The 18,154-nt window shown below is 30.4% G+C and overlaps 1 protein-coding gene across 2 annotated transcripts in view; it reads left to right on the forward strand.

The window, feature by feature from the left end:
* The window catches only part of LOC113520284 (FK506-binding protein 5-like), a 44,121-nt gene that overhangs the window by 14,227 nt on the left and 11,740 nt on the right, over positions 1 to 18,154 (forward strand). The window contains exons 1-2 of one of the 2 annotated variants that reach the window (XM_031914594.2): positions 11,150 to 11,255; positions 11,407 to 11,446. In XM_031914594.2, the coding sequence (XP_031770454.2) occupies positions 11,408 to 11,446 (39 nt within the window). In that variant the 5' untranslated portion in view covers positions 11,150 to 11,255; position 11,407. Of the gene's footprint in view, positions 1 to 11,149; positions 11,256 to 11,406; positions 11,447 to 18,154 lie in introns of those variants that run through there. The other variant, XM_026905561.3, reaches the window with a different exon arrangement.

Genomic DNA, 18,154 nt, shown 5'->3' on the forward strand with positions numbered 1-18,154 from the left:
TTAATCAATAATATGATCTATCCGTATATTAAATTTAATGCAAGTTTCTTTGTGTAATAAACATCGAAGGGGGAAAAGGGATTGTTAGTAATGGAGACTGAGTATCCCATTGCTAGCAATATACCCAACCAGGTCGACCTCCTCGCGGTTCTCCCTGGAAACTATTATGGTTAATTCCTGATGAATTCATCATGATGGGCTAACTGGCTCTGTTTTCATTCTTATCTATCTCCTTCACTGGTGCTCGGAGTGTATTCCGTTAGCGCAGGCGGGTTACCATACCATTTTCACCCATAAAAAAAAATAACAACAAACTTTCATATTCATATTATTAGTAGTATTATTCATGCCATTCCTCAGGACTAAGTTGTCGTTTAATGGGTGAAAATGGAATGGTAACCCCGCCTGCCACCGCTATCGGTATTCGCTGGCGGCGGCGGTGAGAGATGATAGGTGAGGATGAACGGACTAAGGTGTTATGTCTATGTATCCTGTAATTTTATTGTTACATCCCAAAATTAAAACTGAACTATTTACTCTGTAGACGTAACAGATAATTGATGATTTACTTTATGAGAAAACGGGCTCCGGAGCAGTACAGATGTAAATTTGCTTTACATAAATTGCCAGTTATAAATACTCTCATCTTAATTACTCATAACAATAACTCATAATGGTTTATGAATAATTATAGTTAAACTATCAAATTTGTAGATCAAACAATAGCCAATATGTACATAAATAAATTTAAGGCTACTATTGTATTTATTATATACATATTTTTTTTCATTTATATGTAATTATTTACAATTTTACAGACTAGACTTAAAACGGAATACTGTAGAGTGGTTAGGTACCTAAACAAACTAATTTATATCGACGAAGGAAACTGTTCAGTGTAAGCAAACTGAAATATACCAAATGGCAAAGCTTTCATTAGATACCTGTGAAAATACTCGAAGAATTTTGAGAAAATTTCTTCTTTCTTACAAAAATATTGTGAACTTTTTAGAAGTGTTTAGTTTGGTCTGTCTATTGGAGCGTACTGCTCTGTTCCTTGAGTATGTAATTATGGGTTTTTTAATGAGTGATAATGGTATGGTAACCCCGTCTGCGCTATCGGTATGCACTGGCGGGGAACCAGTGATAGATGATTGATGAGTATGAAAGCAGGTCAGTTAGCCCATCCTGACGAATTTAACTAGAATTAGCTATGATGGGTTCCAGGGGGAACCGCGTGAACCTTCTCTGATAGGCTATATTGCTAGTAATGAGACTGTTAGATCCCGTTATTAACAATTCCTTTCAACCCAAACGTATCTGTTACGATTACGTAATAATCTATAATAAATTAATTACTTTAATTAACAAATATCAATCGAATCCATCGTGTGGTCCCGGCACAGTATACATAGGTCACCCCTTCCTTGCCCATGGGTGCCGTATGAGGAATTTAATAGTCGAAGGATAGGCAGCAGCGGCTGTTTTAAAACATTATTGAAGCCTAATTGCGATTGCCAACTCGCCTGCCAAGCATAGCAACTGTTTGCAAACTCCAATAGAGGAAAGCCTATGTTCAGCAATGGGAAGTTAACGAGTAATATCATCATTATCAATCGAATAAACTCACTTCCCTATGTAAATGATGGGAAACTGTCAAGATCTTTAGTTGGTAAATATAAACATATAAGAAAATAAATTATTTATATGTTTATCGTTTATCATTGATTAAAAACTGATAGGTTTTCGTTTGATTCTAAGCTATATTACTTATGTATTATGTACTTATTATTTTGTTGATAGAATTATAATGTATTTATTACATGATTTCGTCTGTGGCAGGCGTACAGAGTAATGTAGTTATTATTATGATTAATAAAGTTACATTTTCCCTTTTGAGTTAAATTTTACGTTGTTCCTGTTTCTGTATTAAAATTCTATTTCAATAAATTTGAATAATATAAATGTAAGTTTAATACGGATATTAATATTATAATTTTGAGTTTATTTGTTATATTTTGTCATTTTTTTTAACCAATGGTCATAAAATTTTGCAATTATCACATGTAGTAGGCACTTAGAGTGGAGAATGATATAGGATACTTTTTTATCACGATTAATCAATATACCTATATACCTATGTATAATATACAATGTAATATCATTATGTCGGCATTTAACTGTCCATTGGTGAACATAAGCCTCCCCTTGGGGGTTTGCCAGTAGTCGCCATACTTGGCAGGCGGATTGATAACTGCAGTTAGACTTTGGAGATATTTTAAGAGGGACGCTTCTGCTCACCCCTTGCCCTACCTTAGTTGACTCTTACTACACCCACGGGAAATGAAGGGGTAGCCTATTCTATACTGGGACCACATGGCAATGTAGTGTAATATACAAGTATATAATAACAATGTAGATTATGAAATAAAAACATTTAATTTGCACGCATGCACGATGCTGAAGTTTTTAAAATGTTGTTCTGAATAAAACGGCAAAAAATATATAGTGACGTGAAAATCAGATTAAACAGTCCCGTTTTAATTCAGAGTTTTAATTCCTGCAGAATAAAAATGCAATTAAAATACTTATTTTCCCGTGTAGACACAGTTATCTTCTACAAATATTCATTATCGTAAATAGTTCTTTATCTCTGCGCTCTGGACAAGTACGGAATGAATGTTATTTTTGCTGCGAACGCTATAATGCAAGGGGAATTGGGACTCAGCTCGCATAAAGCTTTTTAACAGTTGCTTAAGATAGTGTTGTTTTTATTATGACTCATGTACTGAACTATTAACTGAATAGTCAAATTGAAAGTATATTAGAAAGTATTACCAGGGAGAGACTTTGTACAAAATTCGTCTGTTTGGGTATCTCTGTCCTATTCGTGTTTCTGCAGCAGTTATGTTTGCACGGTTGTGTTTCGGTTTGATGTGTGGGATAAGGCATAACAATACTCAGTCTTCACAATGCATGAATCATGGGCGGTATACAGTATACTCTCTTATGTTCATGTCTATGGGCGATGTCTATAATTCTAAGTTGCATAAAAAATGCTAGCTGTAGCTATGAAATGTTTTTTTCCCACAATATACGTAAACACATTTCGTCTTAAATCTTACAATGGCTGGATCGGGTATGTCGAAAGATAGTCGGATGAAAAAGTGGCGAAATAGTTGTAGTGAGAAAATGAATGGCTGCCGAGAAATCTAGACTAGACCTATCGTAATCTATGTAATCAACGTAATATATTGTCTGAAGAAGACGTTAAGTATTTTTTGAAACTAGGGTTTTTATGAGCCGAGTAACAAAAGTGGCTGAAGCAATTAGTAAATGTAATGATTTTTTTTGTTAATTTCTCTTTATTGTTGTTGGTTCAATAAAATATTGATAATATCGTTTCACCAGAGGGAGACTTTGTACAAAAGTCGTTTGCATGGACACCTCTGTCCTATTCGTGTTTCTACCGTGAAGCAGTTGTTTGCATGGCTGTGTTTCAGTTTAAAGGGTGGGATATGGCAGTGAAATGACAGGGTACATTGCTATAACACTTCAGACCTTAGAAATGGCTACGCACGAAGGATGTTATGGGCGAAACAATATACTCTGTTATGTCCATGGTAGTGGTCATGTCTATATGCAACAATTACCACTTTCCATCAGGTGGGTCGTCAGCTTGTTTGCTATTCTATGTTGTATATAAAAAAATCGTGACAATAACAAATTTTCGATTGCAAATAAAAATGAGTCATAATTTATGAGACTTATAGTAGGAATGCGAAATAGAATAATAAGAATCCACTATTCCCATCGCTTCGCAGACAGATGGCGGTATTTTACGCGTCGAAGATCATATTATCGAGAGACTATCACCAGCGGAAATCTCCGTCAGATGAACTTATCTCACAGAACAGAATTTGCCTTTCAAGCTGGCGGGATTTCTCGAAGCATGGCATTATTTTGCACAAGTTATAGCCACAGTGTGCGGTTATGCGCCACAAACAAGCTACGTAGGGTATTTCCTTGCAGCTCAGTAATATATTATCAAAGTTATTCTTTAAAGAAAAACCCGTTGTAAACTGTTATATTGTCCAGTGCTATAAAATGTTTGGCCACGGTTGCTCGTTATTAGTTCATTGATCTAGTTTCTAAACGATGTGCGCTTTATAGTTAAAGTCGTCAACGATCTAGATCAATGTTATAAATAACTAATTATGTGTAACAAAACATAAATCCGTACGACAAACACGTAAATAAGGCTTATATTTATTTTTTTTGTAATTATTATATAAAACGTTAAAGATCGACTGTTGATCATAGGCCTTCCCCATAACTCGAGTTCTGTCAGTAGTAGCTACGCTTGGAAAACGAATTGAAAATTGCAGATAGGCTTTTAGTAATGTTTAAAGAGGGATGCTGCTGCCTATCCTTCGACCATTAGTTGCTTTTTACAACACTGACGGAAGAGGAAGGGGTGGCCCATTATATGCCAGGACCACACGGCAGTATAGAATAATTATGGCTGAGAAAAATTGACGATTTATTAAAACTAAGGAGTTTCTTGACCTTTCAACCAGATGTGTTTTGTATATGAATTTTCGATTACTAAACTAGACGAGTCCAACACTATAAAATAGTGCTGCATTTGAGTGTGGCATCGTCGATTTATAGCTGCGCGGAGTCCTATTTTTAGTTCTTTTGCCCGCTAAAAAATAGTTTATTATGACGTGAATCTTTCCATTATGTGCATAAGAGCTATATACTAACCGAAAGGGGTTAATGTTCGAATATTCTTTTGGACAGTTGCCTAATGCTCTTGACAAGTTATTTTTTTTTTTATTATTCACTAGATCAGGACATTGAAAAATCAGAGTGGAGTGTGCGATTCTATGCGATAAAACGAGCAACAGTGTCGTTATTTCGCCGGACAAACTGTAACGATGCTACTCGGATCTTGTTACGTTAACCGTTATTGCTAACGTTATTGTCTTGCGCATAAAAGTTAATGCGTTTTGATTTATATGTTATAGCATGTTAAATTTATACATTAATTGAAAATAGCAAGGGAATTTTAGATTGGACTTTTGCCATGCCTCTATTGGATTATGTAGGCGTTCGACGTTATAATTATTGTAAAAACACATTATACTGCAGACGTACTTTTGTATTGTTTTTAATTCACATATTTATAAATTGTTTTTTATTATTTCGTACTTGATGTTGTATTAGTGTTTACCATTAGGGGGTTCGTGTTGCAATGTAGTTTCGGCATAGAATAGGCCACTTCTTCCTTACCCGTGGGTGTCGTAAGAGGAGACTAAGGGAGGGCAAAGGACGGGCAAAAGCATCCCTCTTAAAATATCTCCAAAGTGTAACTGCCATTGTCAATCCGCCTGCCAAGTGTGGCAACTAGTAGCGAAATCCTCCAAGAGGGAGGCTTATGTTCAAAAGTGGACAGTTAAAGGCTGATATGATGAATATTAGGGTTTTTGCCAGTAGTTAATTTGCTTGATAGATGGGTTGGCAACCGCAGTTAGGCTTTTGGTGATGTTTTAAGAGGGACGATGCTATTATTAAGGCTTAATATGGACTTATGGTTGACCTATTACTCAACCATAAGTCGCCTTAGTCTCTTACGACATTCATGGGTAAGGAAGGGGTGGCCCATTCTATGTCGTGACTTACACGGCTATGCAGGTGACTCAGGACAGTTCCTAATGCCTTAGGGGGAGGTCTATTCATTTATTTAACTTTTCATTGTGCCAGAAACATAAAAATATAATTAAAGAATCCAAGTGAAATATAGTAACATAAATTACAGATTAAAATATGTTCTATGTTTACAGTGGACAGATAATGGCTGAGATGATGATGATTGTATTGCTGTTATTATTCAGAGCATAGATCAAGGCATTCTGTTGCATATCAAAATATATTTTGTTGATTAATGGTGTCATTATACTCCTAATATTGTTCATTATATAATATGTATTTTATTGTTAGGATAAAATATTGAAGAATAAGGCGTAAGAATAATAATAATAAAATCCACATCGCTGTGTTTCCCCAAATTATACAGATCTTGTACTATTGGTAGTTATTTTTAATTTTTTTACTTAAATATGTACATAGTTGTAGCACTTCAGCTGCCCGCTAACAACATACTTTCTAACTGCGCTTGGTTGACTGGTAGAGATCTCTGTCAGAGATAAGTCCACCCTTGCTTACAATATTTAAAATGCATTAACAATGTAATTTACAAGTGCAATTTAACAATTTACTAATGAATGCAAAATGATTATATCGTGCGAGAATAAATGAAATTTACCAAGATCTTCACGTCCAATACTCGGGGGCAATGTAATATCTTAATGAAATGAAATAAAATAGTTTAAGACACCATTGTATAAAAATAAGATTCTAGTGTTTCTAAATATAGTGACCTATATTTATTTTGATTTTTTCGACTAAGTCCATCCGTGTTCGGTGAGCTAACCCATTTTTCTCCCATAGTAGGTGGTAATGATTGGTATTCGGTAGTCTGGTCAGCTATTTTCTCTCCAACACAAACTCAGATGATGAGAGACATGTAATGTGTTTACTGATGGACTGTCAAACTAATATTGTTTGCTAATTACAGGTCAGTGTACCAAAACAACGAACAGTTTTAATATATTTTATGCATTTGTCAGTCATTTAGAAATACAAATTTAGTGTATTTTTGCTGATAAAAGGATTATAAACTCTTTTTCTAATTTGGTGTCTCTGGCTGGAATTGTAAATTTATTTTTAATATATTAAAATATTCCGCCTTAATTAATTAAAAGACAGGTAGAAAACGCGTTTATATAAGTTACGTGAATCAACTATGTTTAGAATTTTTTTTATTTAATGATAGAAAATTAATGTTAAGATAATTATAATCACATAGAAAGATTTAATTAAAATTGATCTATGATCTAATATTATGTATTCATACAATTTAATAATATTTTTATTTAATAATTTAATTCTATTTTAATATTTTTTAAGCACTTTGGTTGCCTCTAATTGTAAGAATAGTTAGCCGTAATCCACTAGTGTATTGTATCGAAATTCGCTGTAACTTATGTCAGTGATCCTAAATAAGAATTCAAAATCTTTAATATCTCTTGAAATATTCCCAAGTAATGTTTGTAAATTATGACACTTAATGCAAATAATGAAAACGTTAGACCGTTAGAGTTAATTTTGCGCGCAATAACTCCCAGTTATAACTAAGTTATAGCATTATAAATCGCATAGAGAACGGATTGCGGCACGTACCGACAATGTCCGTTGTTTATGGTCAATCAATATACAATGCAGCACTGATCCGTGTATCAGTGCAGGTATGACCTCTGGGAGTCTACTATGAAATTATAAAGTTTCGGAACCCAAATTTCATGCGTAATGGAACGTGTTTACATTAAGACTTCGTTCATCATAATCTCTACCATAAAAACTAAAAAAAAGTATTCTGACACTTCTCTATGGATGACTGGGAGAGAATGCTTTTAGCATTAAGTCCGCCATGTACACATATATGTACTAATGAATAAATAAATAAAACCAAATTTTTATTATTTCTATATAATTTTAATACTAAAATTGTAATTTGTTCAATACTTCAGTAAATTTTTTGGTATGGGTTTAAGTAAAAAGCATTGTGTACTTTATGTGTATAGCACTTTTTGAGTAAGACAAACACGGTGATTATTGCAGCCGTTAATTATCGAAATTTTAACTTGATTTGAGTAAATTAAAATATATTTTTTATTATTTGTCGGTAGTGGACCTTTGTGTGATTTACGTGTATCATACATAAAACTTTAACGTAACATATTTTAATATAATAGGAAAACAATTTCAAATATATATATTTTATATTTAAATATAATATAAATGTTGTTTAGATATATTTAATGGGGAGTATCTTAATGATTTTCGGGGTTGAAGGTTTTAAATTTTACATTATGTACTTTGATTATGTGATCTGTATACTTATGGATTCTTATGACTTTCCGATTTTGTAAATTTAGGTAAGTTCGTTAGATGATTTGGCTGGAACTTAGTGTTTGAAGTCCAGCTTAAAGCACTAAGTTCCGGCCAAAAGTAGGGCACAAGTTTACCAGTCGGCAGCTTAGCGGTTTCTGTAAATGCAATAATGTGAATTACATTTAAGAAGAGTTATTCCTAGTCAGTACTTTTTATGAGCTAGAATATTGAGAGAGTGAAAGTAGGAATGGCTATAGTTTATAGATCTATAAAATTTAAAGAGAATTCTTGATAGTATTGACTATCATTTGACTAGCAACATTTAAATACGAAAACCGGCTATTTGACTGATTTCTAAGAGCTATCTCAGATTATTTAGTGGTGTTTTTGGAGCCCCCTAAAAGCGGTTATTTTGAATTAATACAAAAAAAAATAGCAATTAAAAAAGTACAATTTAAATAGGTCGTTGAAACGAATTTCTATAGCATTTCTAAACACTAGTTTTATTTTAGTTTGTTTATTTTCATTCTATGAATATAATTATTATAAAAATAGTTACGCAATAAATGCAAAGCTTTTTAGATAAATTAATTTTCTGATATTTCTTATATGCTTGTTCTATCTATATTAACTACAAATACTTGGTAACAAAATATTTGCAGATGTAATTGAAACGAAAGTATTATCGGTACAAGGTTTACCTATATATTTTCAGGACGGTGCGAGGATTCAAGATTGAATTTCAAAACAACCTTCTGAATTTTTAAAATTTATGTCTAGTTTACTTAATAATTATGAGGATCATGTTCCACGAAAAACCGACTACAATTGTGGGACAACCAGTTTTTTAATTTCAAAACTAAGTCACTGAACCGATTTTGATAAAAAAAAAATATGAAGTTAATCTGTAAGCATATCCTTTCAGATAAAAAAAAATTAAATCAGTTTATAACTAATTATGTGGTTACCAAACAAAAAAAAAACACAATAGAGATTAAAAACCTTCTTCTTTTTTAAGTTGGTTGAAAATGATTGATCACTTTGTCGTATGGTTTGAAAGGCAATAACATTATTCTAACCTATGTAATTAGTCTGTCTATTATCTGGTGAGCCCCGTCTCAGGCTTCTTTATACAATAAAAGTAGTTTAGAAACTCTTGATTCGTTCACCTCCCTCACACGGGTAACTAGTAGTATTACTGAATAGTAGTATACGCTTGATTTTATAATAAAACGTGACCGTTTCAAAATCTTCGTGCCGTAAAACAAATGGACTTTGTACGGAATGGTACAACATTCTTAGTTATTTTTATAGTCCAACGCTTAATATTTTAAGCCTCCTTAGTATAGTCAGTTACAGCAATATTGAGAGAATTAAAATAATAAAACTAGACGACTTTATTCGCTATTTAAAAGATCTTACTTGCCTTGTCTTTTTTTAACCGACTTCAAAAAGGAGGTTTTTAATTCGGCTGTATATATTTGTTATCTCATAACTTTATCAGTATCTAACTTATTATATATATAACTTATGTATATAACTTATAACTTTATCCATAAATCGATTTGGAAAGTTCTTTTTTATGCTTACAGATTAGTTTCATAGAAATTTTATCAAAATTAATTCAGTACTTTAGCTTTACCTATTATGCTTGTACACCGGGTTCGGAGACTCCTCTTTTCCCCCAACTAGAATACAGTATATTTGATCATAATAGGTTAGATTAAAAATATGTACTACTGAAAACAAAAGAAAGATTTTTAACAAATATTAATATTGATAGATGCAGCAAAGAGAATATTTATTAACCATTGTAAATTTTATGTCCGATAAAAGCCTGGTGAGTTGTCAAAGAGTTTAATCCTATTATATAGTAAATTCTATTAAAGGAAAACGTTATATGTACATTATATTCTTTGTGGGCGAACATTTTGACTGATATTTTACTACACTTTAAAAAGCTATTTGGTTCGCAAACTTAAAATTTTACATACGACCTAGATTTAAAAAGATTTTTAGAAAATAAACAACAGAACGGATAATATCGAGTTAATCACGGAGAAAGTCGCATTGTCGTTTTTTATAGTATTTTCAATTGAATTAAAAAGTAGTGATAAAAATCAGTCACTTTTTTATTTATTTTATCTATTTACTAATATCACTAAATAAAAGTACGAACTTTTATTTAAAAAATAAATAAGTTAAATAAATAAGTATAATAATAAAATCAATAGGATCTACTATCGTAATTAGTTTATATTCGGTTTTTTCTCCTGTTAAGTTTAGTTCCTGTAAAATTTTGTCACTTCTGGACATCAGTATACCCGAAATCGAGATATGCTTGTTAAATAGCTTAAAATAGTATGTCAAATAGAATTATAGTTCTATTTAAGGCACAGATTATAGATTAAAATCTGTAACAGATAAATAACGGGTGTCGTTTCCTTATTAATCTATACAGAGTAAACAGTTTCATAATGAACTAATGTTATGTTTAGATTTAATGCAAGTGATGAGGGGACTTGGAGTATTATCTAGAAGACGTAACAAAAGGCAATATTGGTGCCAATTTAGTGATTCATTGCATAAATTGGGCCAAACAGGGAACATTAATTATGCGGAAGTATTGCTATTATTATTATTATTGAAAGACGGGCTGTTTCAGACAGAAAAATCGTTGTAACAGGCTGGTTGAAAGGAGAACTTTTTTGTATTTTACTCATTGCAAAATGATATTTGAAATTTCTTCTTATTACAATAATTAGTATACCTCAAGTTAGGATACCCTGTGTTATAAGGAACCAGGCAACAAACATTTGGTATCACAATGCATAGCATCTAGACCGGAACCAATTAAAAAAAGTTCATTTACTAAACTGACCCCCATTGGGTGTCGAACATTGAACGTGGACCCTTATTTACGCAAAGCAACGTACCCACCACTGTACAAACTATAATAGTTCAAATGTTTTAAAATTATCAGTAACAATAACAGTAAATATATAAATGTACTCTTTATGAGTTTGTTTGTCTAACACACCACTGAAAATTGGCAATGAGAATTGGCAAAAGTTCATAGTTGATCCCCTTTAATATAGTGTCAAATAAAAGGTAATGGCTAGTTTTACGGAAACAATTGAATAAACAACAATACTAGACGGGACCCGTGAAAAACAATTATGAGAAGAAGGAAACATATTTATTAAATATTTATTTAAACTTTATCATTAATTTAGGTGATAATTGTAAATTATTAATTGTCAATTGCTATAATTAATAACAATTTACATTTATAATTTTAAAATATATTTCATTTTCAAAATATATTTTTTCAATTACAAAAATTATAAAAGTTAGACTAATTATATACTTTTTATTTCTTTACAGAATGGCGACGAAATCAGAGAGTGCATCTACAGAAGTTAAAGTAAGTATTCATACAAAATGTATGAGAAAATTTCAATAATTGATAGGTACTTATTATACGAGAAGAAATTTTTTTATTAGTACAAAGCTTTCGAGATTTTTCCAAGAGACTATAGCTTGGGATTCTTGAAAAAAGCGGTAAAGAAGTTTCTCCAGGAAGGGCAACGCGCGCGTAATTGCCCCAGGCGTTCATAGGTTTACGGTAACCGTTTACCACCAGGTGGGCCGTATGCTTGTTTGTCACCTCAGTAGCATAAGTAAATATTAGTACATAACTATTACCAAACATTGAACATATTAAATAAATGACAATGAAAGATACAAATGATGACGAATAATGATAGTTTGAAAGTTGCCAAGAATTATATATTCAACTAGTTATCTGGCCCGGTTTCACACGGGTAGACAGAATTTCCGAAAATAATATGTAGTCTATATTATTTGCTAATAATGTAGCTTTTTGTAGATAACAGAAATATTAAATTCGGTTGAGTAGTTTTTGAGTTTATCCATTACAACAAACAAACAAACAATCAAGTCTTTCCTTTTTATGTATTTAATATAAATATTTATAAAAAGTTCAATCACAAATTAAATTTATAAAGATTTCAGGTCAATACAATATTGGGAGCACGAATGCAATGCCCACAGTACTATTTGACTTGGAATTTTTCAAAAAGATTGATTGATGTTTACACGCAGTTCTAAAAATATCGATAGGAAACTTTGAGTAAAAAATATTTGTATATATAACATTGCCAGCTTTATATAACTGAGCAAATAATAATTTTAATATAAAGTTTTTCTCGTACCACAAAGGTGACGAACATTAATATAACTCGTCTGATGGTAAACGCTTATTATAGCCTATGTAGCCTTGCGACATCAGGGGTCTCAAAACTTAATACTTACTTTGTAACAAACCCTCATTTATGGTCTTCAGAAAAAAAAACATATGAAATGAATTACTATATAAGTTAATTTTAAACTATCGCGTTATTTACACATTTTTTAAATATACAATCGGAATATGACGCAATAAAAAAAACTTTTGCAAGTAAATAGTACCCACAGTACTGCTTACTTCTTTATTTCTGACGTTTCGACTTGGATAGCATCACGTAGTGGTCATGACAGTACTGTCGTGATGTCTTGTGATGCCCTATCCTGTCCTGATTGTGTCCCGATTGTGTATTTAAAATTACTATATTATTACTTTTTATTGATACAGAAGTCGTGAGTCTTTATTAAAAACAATCGCGTGCAAAGCAATAATTTTTTGCATCATTAACTTACTTTATGAGGAAACTCTTTTTTGTTATTGCATTCGATTTCATTCCTTTCATTATCGTAATGCCAACATACTATAAAATGTATAATGGATCCCATTAAATCTTCGGTCTGTATGGAAAGTTCTATGTACGATTATTAACAAGGCAACTCTTTGATTTTGTGAATTTTTGTTTAAATTGTAGCGTTCGATATGATTTATTATAATGGTCAAATATAAAGGGTTTTTCTATTTCATATCTGCACTAGTAGCCATAGATTAAGTAAGTAATCATTATGTTATTTAAGAGTTGATATTGCTTTTAATTTGATGAATCTGAAAAATCAATCTATGCAATGAACAATGAAGTAATTAAAAAATATTTATAATGTTATCCACTATTTTGTTATGTCTAAAATGTCAATAGAATAAGATATCGATAGGTAGGTACTATAAAGGATCTAGTTATTTTATAGTGTAACATTGTTAAACTTAATAAACTGGTTGCATAGATTTCATAATTTTTTTTGTTCAAAGTGACGCAGACCTGTTTGTAACACAGTCTGTTTAGTTATGTTCGTACATAAAACGTCGAAGAAACTGTTTTATATATTCCGACAGTATTTTATAATATAATAATAAAAGATAAATATATTTTGTGTGTCTAAAACGAAGTTTGCTATTAAGTAGAAATTTTTGACAACCAAAGGTTGCCTGCTACTTTTAAATCAGTAGTAGTAGAGACGACTGTTTTAGAGTTTTTAGGACTTAAGATAAAACTAAATTTAATGTAGAACGATTCTTTATAATATTATTTTTCTCGTATTTTAAGATAATTTATTAATATTGAATTTTGTTTATTTAATACTAGCAAATTTTATATATAGGGAGTTCAAATAGGAATTTTGCATTTCGAGTATTATAAAATTTATGATTCAGTTTTTGTTAGCACTAATTAAATTTAAACTTATTTCTTTTTATAACTTTTATGTCTGCAAAAGGCATGGTAAGATAGGCGGATCAAAACACTATTAATACATTGTTTATCAGTATAAACTACATGTTATATCTTTTTTTTTATAAGTCTAAAGAAACGAAGCTATAAAGTTTCGTGGAAAAAGCACCTGACATACACAGGTAAATTAAGTTTGCGGCAGAGTCTTAATGTACTTCAGTGATTTACACTCTACGTGCTTTCTGTTTAAAACAATTACCCTTATTTACGTGTCGTTTCTAGATTCCACTATCCACTTTACTTAGTTAAAATCCAATAAGAAATGTTAATGAAAATAAGCTTAAATTGTGACCTTTTCTGGCACACATTATATAACAAGAAAGATAAGATAAAGTACTTTCTTGTCTCGTTTAAAAATAATTGTCACAAATAGGCTTTTAAAAAACTAATTTGTATATATGCAGTACACACACATGCAAATTAATTAATTAAATTATATAGTACATATGCATAAAAATTAAAGGGTCAAAAAAATGTATTTCGACCTAATTTCTGATTAATGACTACCTATTAAAAGTGATGGATATTGACGTCAAAATAATTTCAGCTCCTAACTGCCATCCCGCGCTTTTGATAAAATTTATAATGGCCGAGAATAAGCGGCCAACTGTTATAATTTCCAATTAATATTTACCATTAACTCAATAGAAAATATCAACGTGATAAACGCAATGCAGACTGGTAGGTACTTCTTATTATTATTCCCATCTGGTCGGTTACATATAAACATTTAAATATTTACCTTGAATAATGAATGTAAATATTCGTCTAAGTGAATCGTATCTATTTGCTATTGATTACTAGTATTAATAAATGCGAGATATATGTTAAAAATTATTGTAATATGTTTCCGAACGAAGTGATTTGCTTGCTCTGTGGCATCTGATCTATGCTCGATTATGGTTTGAATAAAAAGTGTATTTAAAATATCTAAAGCATCATTTAAAAAAACTGTTATAAGCTTATATTAATAAAGGATCCAATTACAAAAAAAATATACTGAATGTTAATCGTTCTTACCCTTGTATATTTATTATCTAGAATATGGCTTATCTATGTAACAAAAACAAGTAGGTATGAGTGGATTGCAGCATAGAGTTCGTAAAAAAAGGAGTTGTAAGGTATTTGAAAGGTCTTTTCATATCAGCCTCTCTAGAGAAATGGTAAACAAATCTATCCATAGATATGTTATCACTGACGCATTCATAAGATAGAACGAGACAGCGGTATTTTGTATCACTCAAGTGTTAACAAAAACATATCTATAAAATCGATTTAAATTAAAAATACAAAGAGTATAGAATTAAATAAAAATTATTATTTATAAGCAATTGCCATTTTCAAAAAATTTGTAAAGATTTTTAAAATAAGAATAATAATTATGTGATGTAATTAAAAATATGCAGACAAGATCCTTAATAAAAATGATATAAATCCTGGTCTGTCTGTATATATATATATATATATATATATATATATATATATATATATATATATATATATATATATATATATATATATATATATATATATATATAAATGTATAAGTCTAGAAAATGTAATGTAAGTACATAATATATCTTTGGAAATTAAGTAAGTCATACTGTACACAAAGTTGTCGTGTTTTCATTTAATCAAAGAATTCATATAAAAACAAGATCTTTTCTATATAGAAAAACGAGCTCTGTGAAATTCTTGTTGCCTTTGTCGGCGAATTTTTAGGGCTAGGGCAACTAGGGTTATCATTTTGGAAAAATTCCAGTCAAATTTACTTTATTTTTAAGAACGATTTCTTAATTTTTATATATGTATAATTATGTAAATAAAAAAAAAATTCCAAATGTGTATAAGCGCATCACTTAAGTGCGTCTGCACTTATTAGAACATTCTTTTTTCTTGTGTTTGTAATTCTCAGGACAAGGCGTGTATGAAAGAAAATGTTTGAAAAATCGCACGAAATAGTAAAAAATGGACTAAAAAATATTCACATAAAAATGTGTGAATAAAACAGAATATAGTAAAAAAAAGAAAAAAGAGTATATATCTATAGTAATTATAATGAGAAGAATTGGTCTAATTTTCTTTAATAGTGCAAAGTAGGGTTGGGCAGCTAATAGAATGTATTTTTTTTCTTTTCAAAAAGAGGGATATTCTCAATTAGTCTATGCTTTTTTGTGTAATCAATTATTGATATTACTCATTATTGATATTACACGATTTTTTTGCCAATTCTGTTGCGATTTCAATGATTATGTAATCAGTAAATCAGTTTGTGATTAAAGTAGTTTTTTTCTTGTACAGCAACATCTCAAAATTAAGAACAATATTAATTTTGTATTAAGAATAATTTACAAGTGAACACTCGACTGGTATAAATTTTTTCAATTACATTATTTTATTTAAGGCTGGTTTTAAAAATATGGGTCAGCAATAAAGGATATTAATAAAAAAGAACAAACTGATACAGGGGAAATTTAATATTGGCTTCTTATTGCTTTCTATGTACTCGTATAAAGCTTATATATTTATAAATAAAACCGCCGTGTTGTGTAATGCATTTTGTGAGCTCCGACCTTTGCGAGCTTTTCATTCTTACCGCTTCCATAAAAAAAAAAAAACTATTCTTTTATCTATGCCTTTACCATTATTCATATATTTCCTATGAAAATATAAGCATAAGTATTTATGGTAACCTTACCCCTACCCGAATATTTGAGGTCGACGCATCTTTTTCTCTTCCATTCTTCGGCTTTCCTATCAGCGGTTGTTTCTTTGTTCATTTTCTTTCTATGCATATTTACTATACATTCATGTATTACAAGTTTACTTTAATCTTTACTTTCTTAGAGAAATAATATACGAAAATAAAAATCAACAATTATAATAAAGAAATTATTAGAAATAAATATAACATACAGATCAGTCCATTTATTTTTAATTTACAAAATTACAAGTCCAGTTTGATTATGTCATTCTCATTACAAAATTCATGTATATATTCATGACACATATAAAATACAGATATAATATATACACATGTATACAGGTGAATATTATGAACTAACATTCTTTGAGAGCAGTATTGCACAATGAAACTAATCAAAGCAACATGAGTCGAGAAAGAATGAAAATTTTTGAACTTTCTACAATATATTAACACGGTTCAAAGAATTTTGCATTTTTCTATCCACTTTTAGATAGACAGATTCTTTATTACTAATAACAATAATAAATAATAATTACAGGTAAAATAAAGAGAAAAAAAAAATACATTTTGTTGGTAATAGGAGCCGCTTCAACTGTTGTTATATATGCACTTCTCCAGCGAGATGTATTTATACAGCGCAAATTTTCAGGACTTGATTTTATACTGATAATATTCAGTTTTTTTAAGTAGAACAACCTGTAGATGAGATAAAAGTATTTATTATATCTCGGTTAATTAACATATTCTGATTACGCAGACAAAGTCGTGGGTAAAACTAGTTTCAATATGTACACATATTTATGGAAAAAAGTCTAAGGTTTTAATCAAAGTTTACTTTCCATTTTTCTATCCATTTATCAATTATGTTAGTAGCCAGAAATAAAACGAAACGTATATTTAAAAACTGACCTTTGTAATGGATAAACGTACTGAATTTACAACTGACATATAGGTAATCTAAATATCAATGAAATCGGCACAGCTGTTTTTAGGTGCTCCACTGACATATAAACAAACATAGACACAGAACATAAAATTAGACATTAATTTAAAGAGTTTTATTTTGTGTTCATTCTTTTTTTTCATACATTACACATACATAAATTGTTTTTCTAATAATTTTTCTTACTCAGACTTGGCTTAATTACATTTATATTATATGTAGACAATATTGTTGGTTTATTATTTTAAACACAAATGTATGTGACAGCCCTATATATTTAGAGGGTGAATCTGTTTATAAATTATTGAGCTAGTACTCAGCAGATCTCGAATTCGAAGACGGCTGTTGGGTAACCGGCCAATTTCTTTGTACGGAGGCCGTAACAGCAAAACTTATAGATTACGTAAACATCCCGTATCCTAAAAATACTTATTTTAAGTTTGTAAAGATGTTTTGATATTTGTTACGCAATCGCGCGTAAATAATTGAATGAATTTGAATGAATAATTTTACACACAGATAGATCGTCCTAAATTAACATATATAATACTTTCCAACCGACATCAAAAAGAAGGTGGTTGTGTTTTTTATTTTTGTTATAATTTCGTCACTAATGAACCGATTTGGAAAATTATCTTGATATTTGACTGAATATACTTGCAGATTAATGTCATAGAAATCTTAACAAAATCGGTTATGTAGTTTAGTTTTTAAGTTTTTTAATTTAATAACTAGTTATTATTAACAGGTTTTACTACAGTTCAAGTAACAGGT

Source organism: Galleria mellonella, unplaced genomic scaffold, assembly GCF_026898425.1.
Source record: "Galleria mellonella isolate WM207_F2 unplaced genomic scaffold, CSIRO_AGI_GalMel_v1 utg40, whole genome shotgun sequence".
NCBI classification, from domain to species: Eukaryota; Metazoa; Arthropoda; class Insecta; order Lepidoptera; family Pyralidae; genus Galleria; species Galleria mellonella.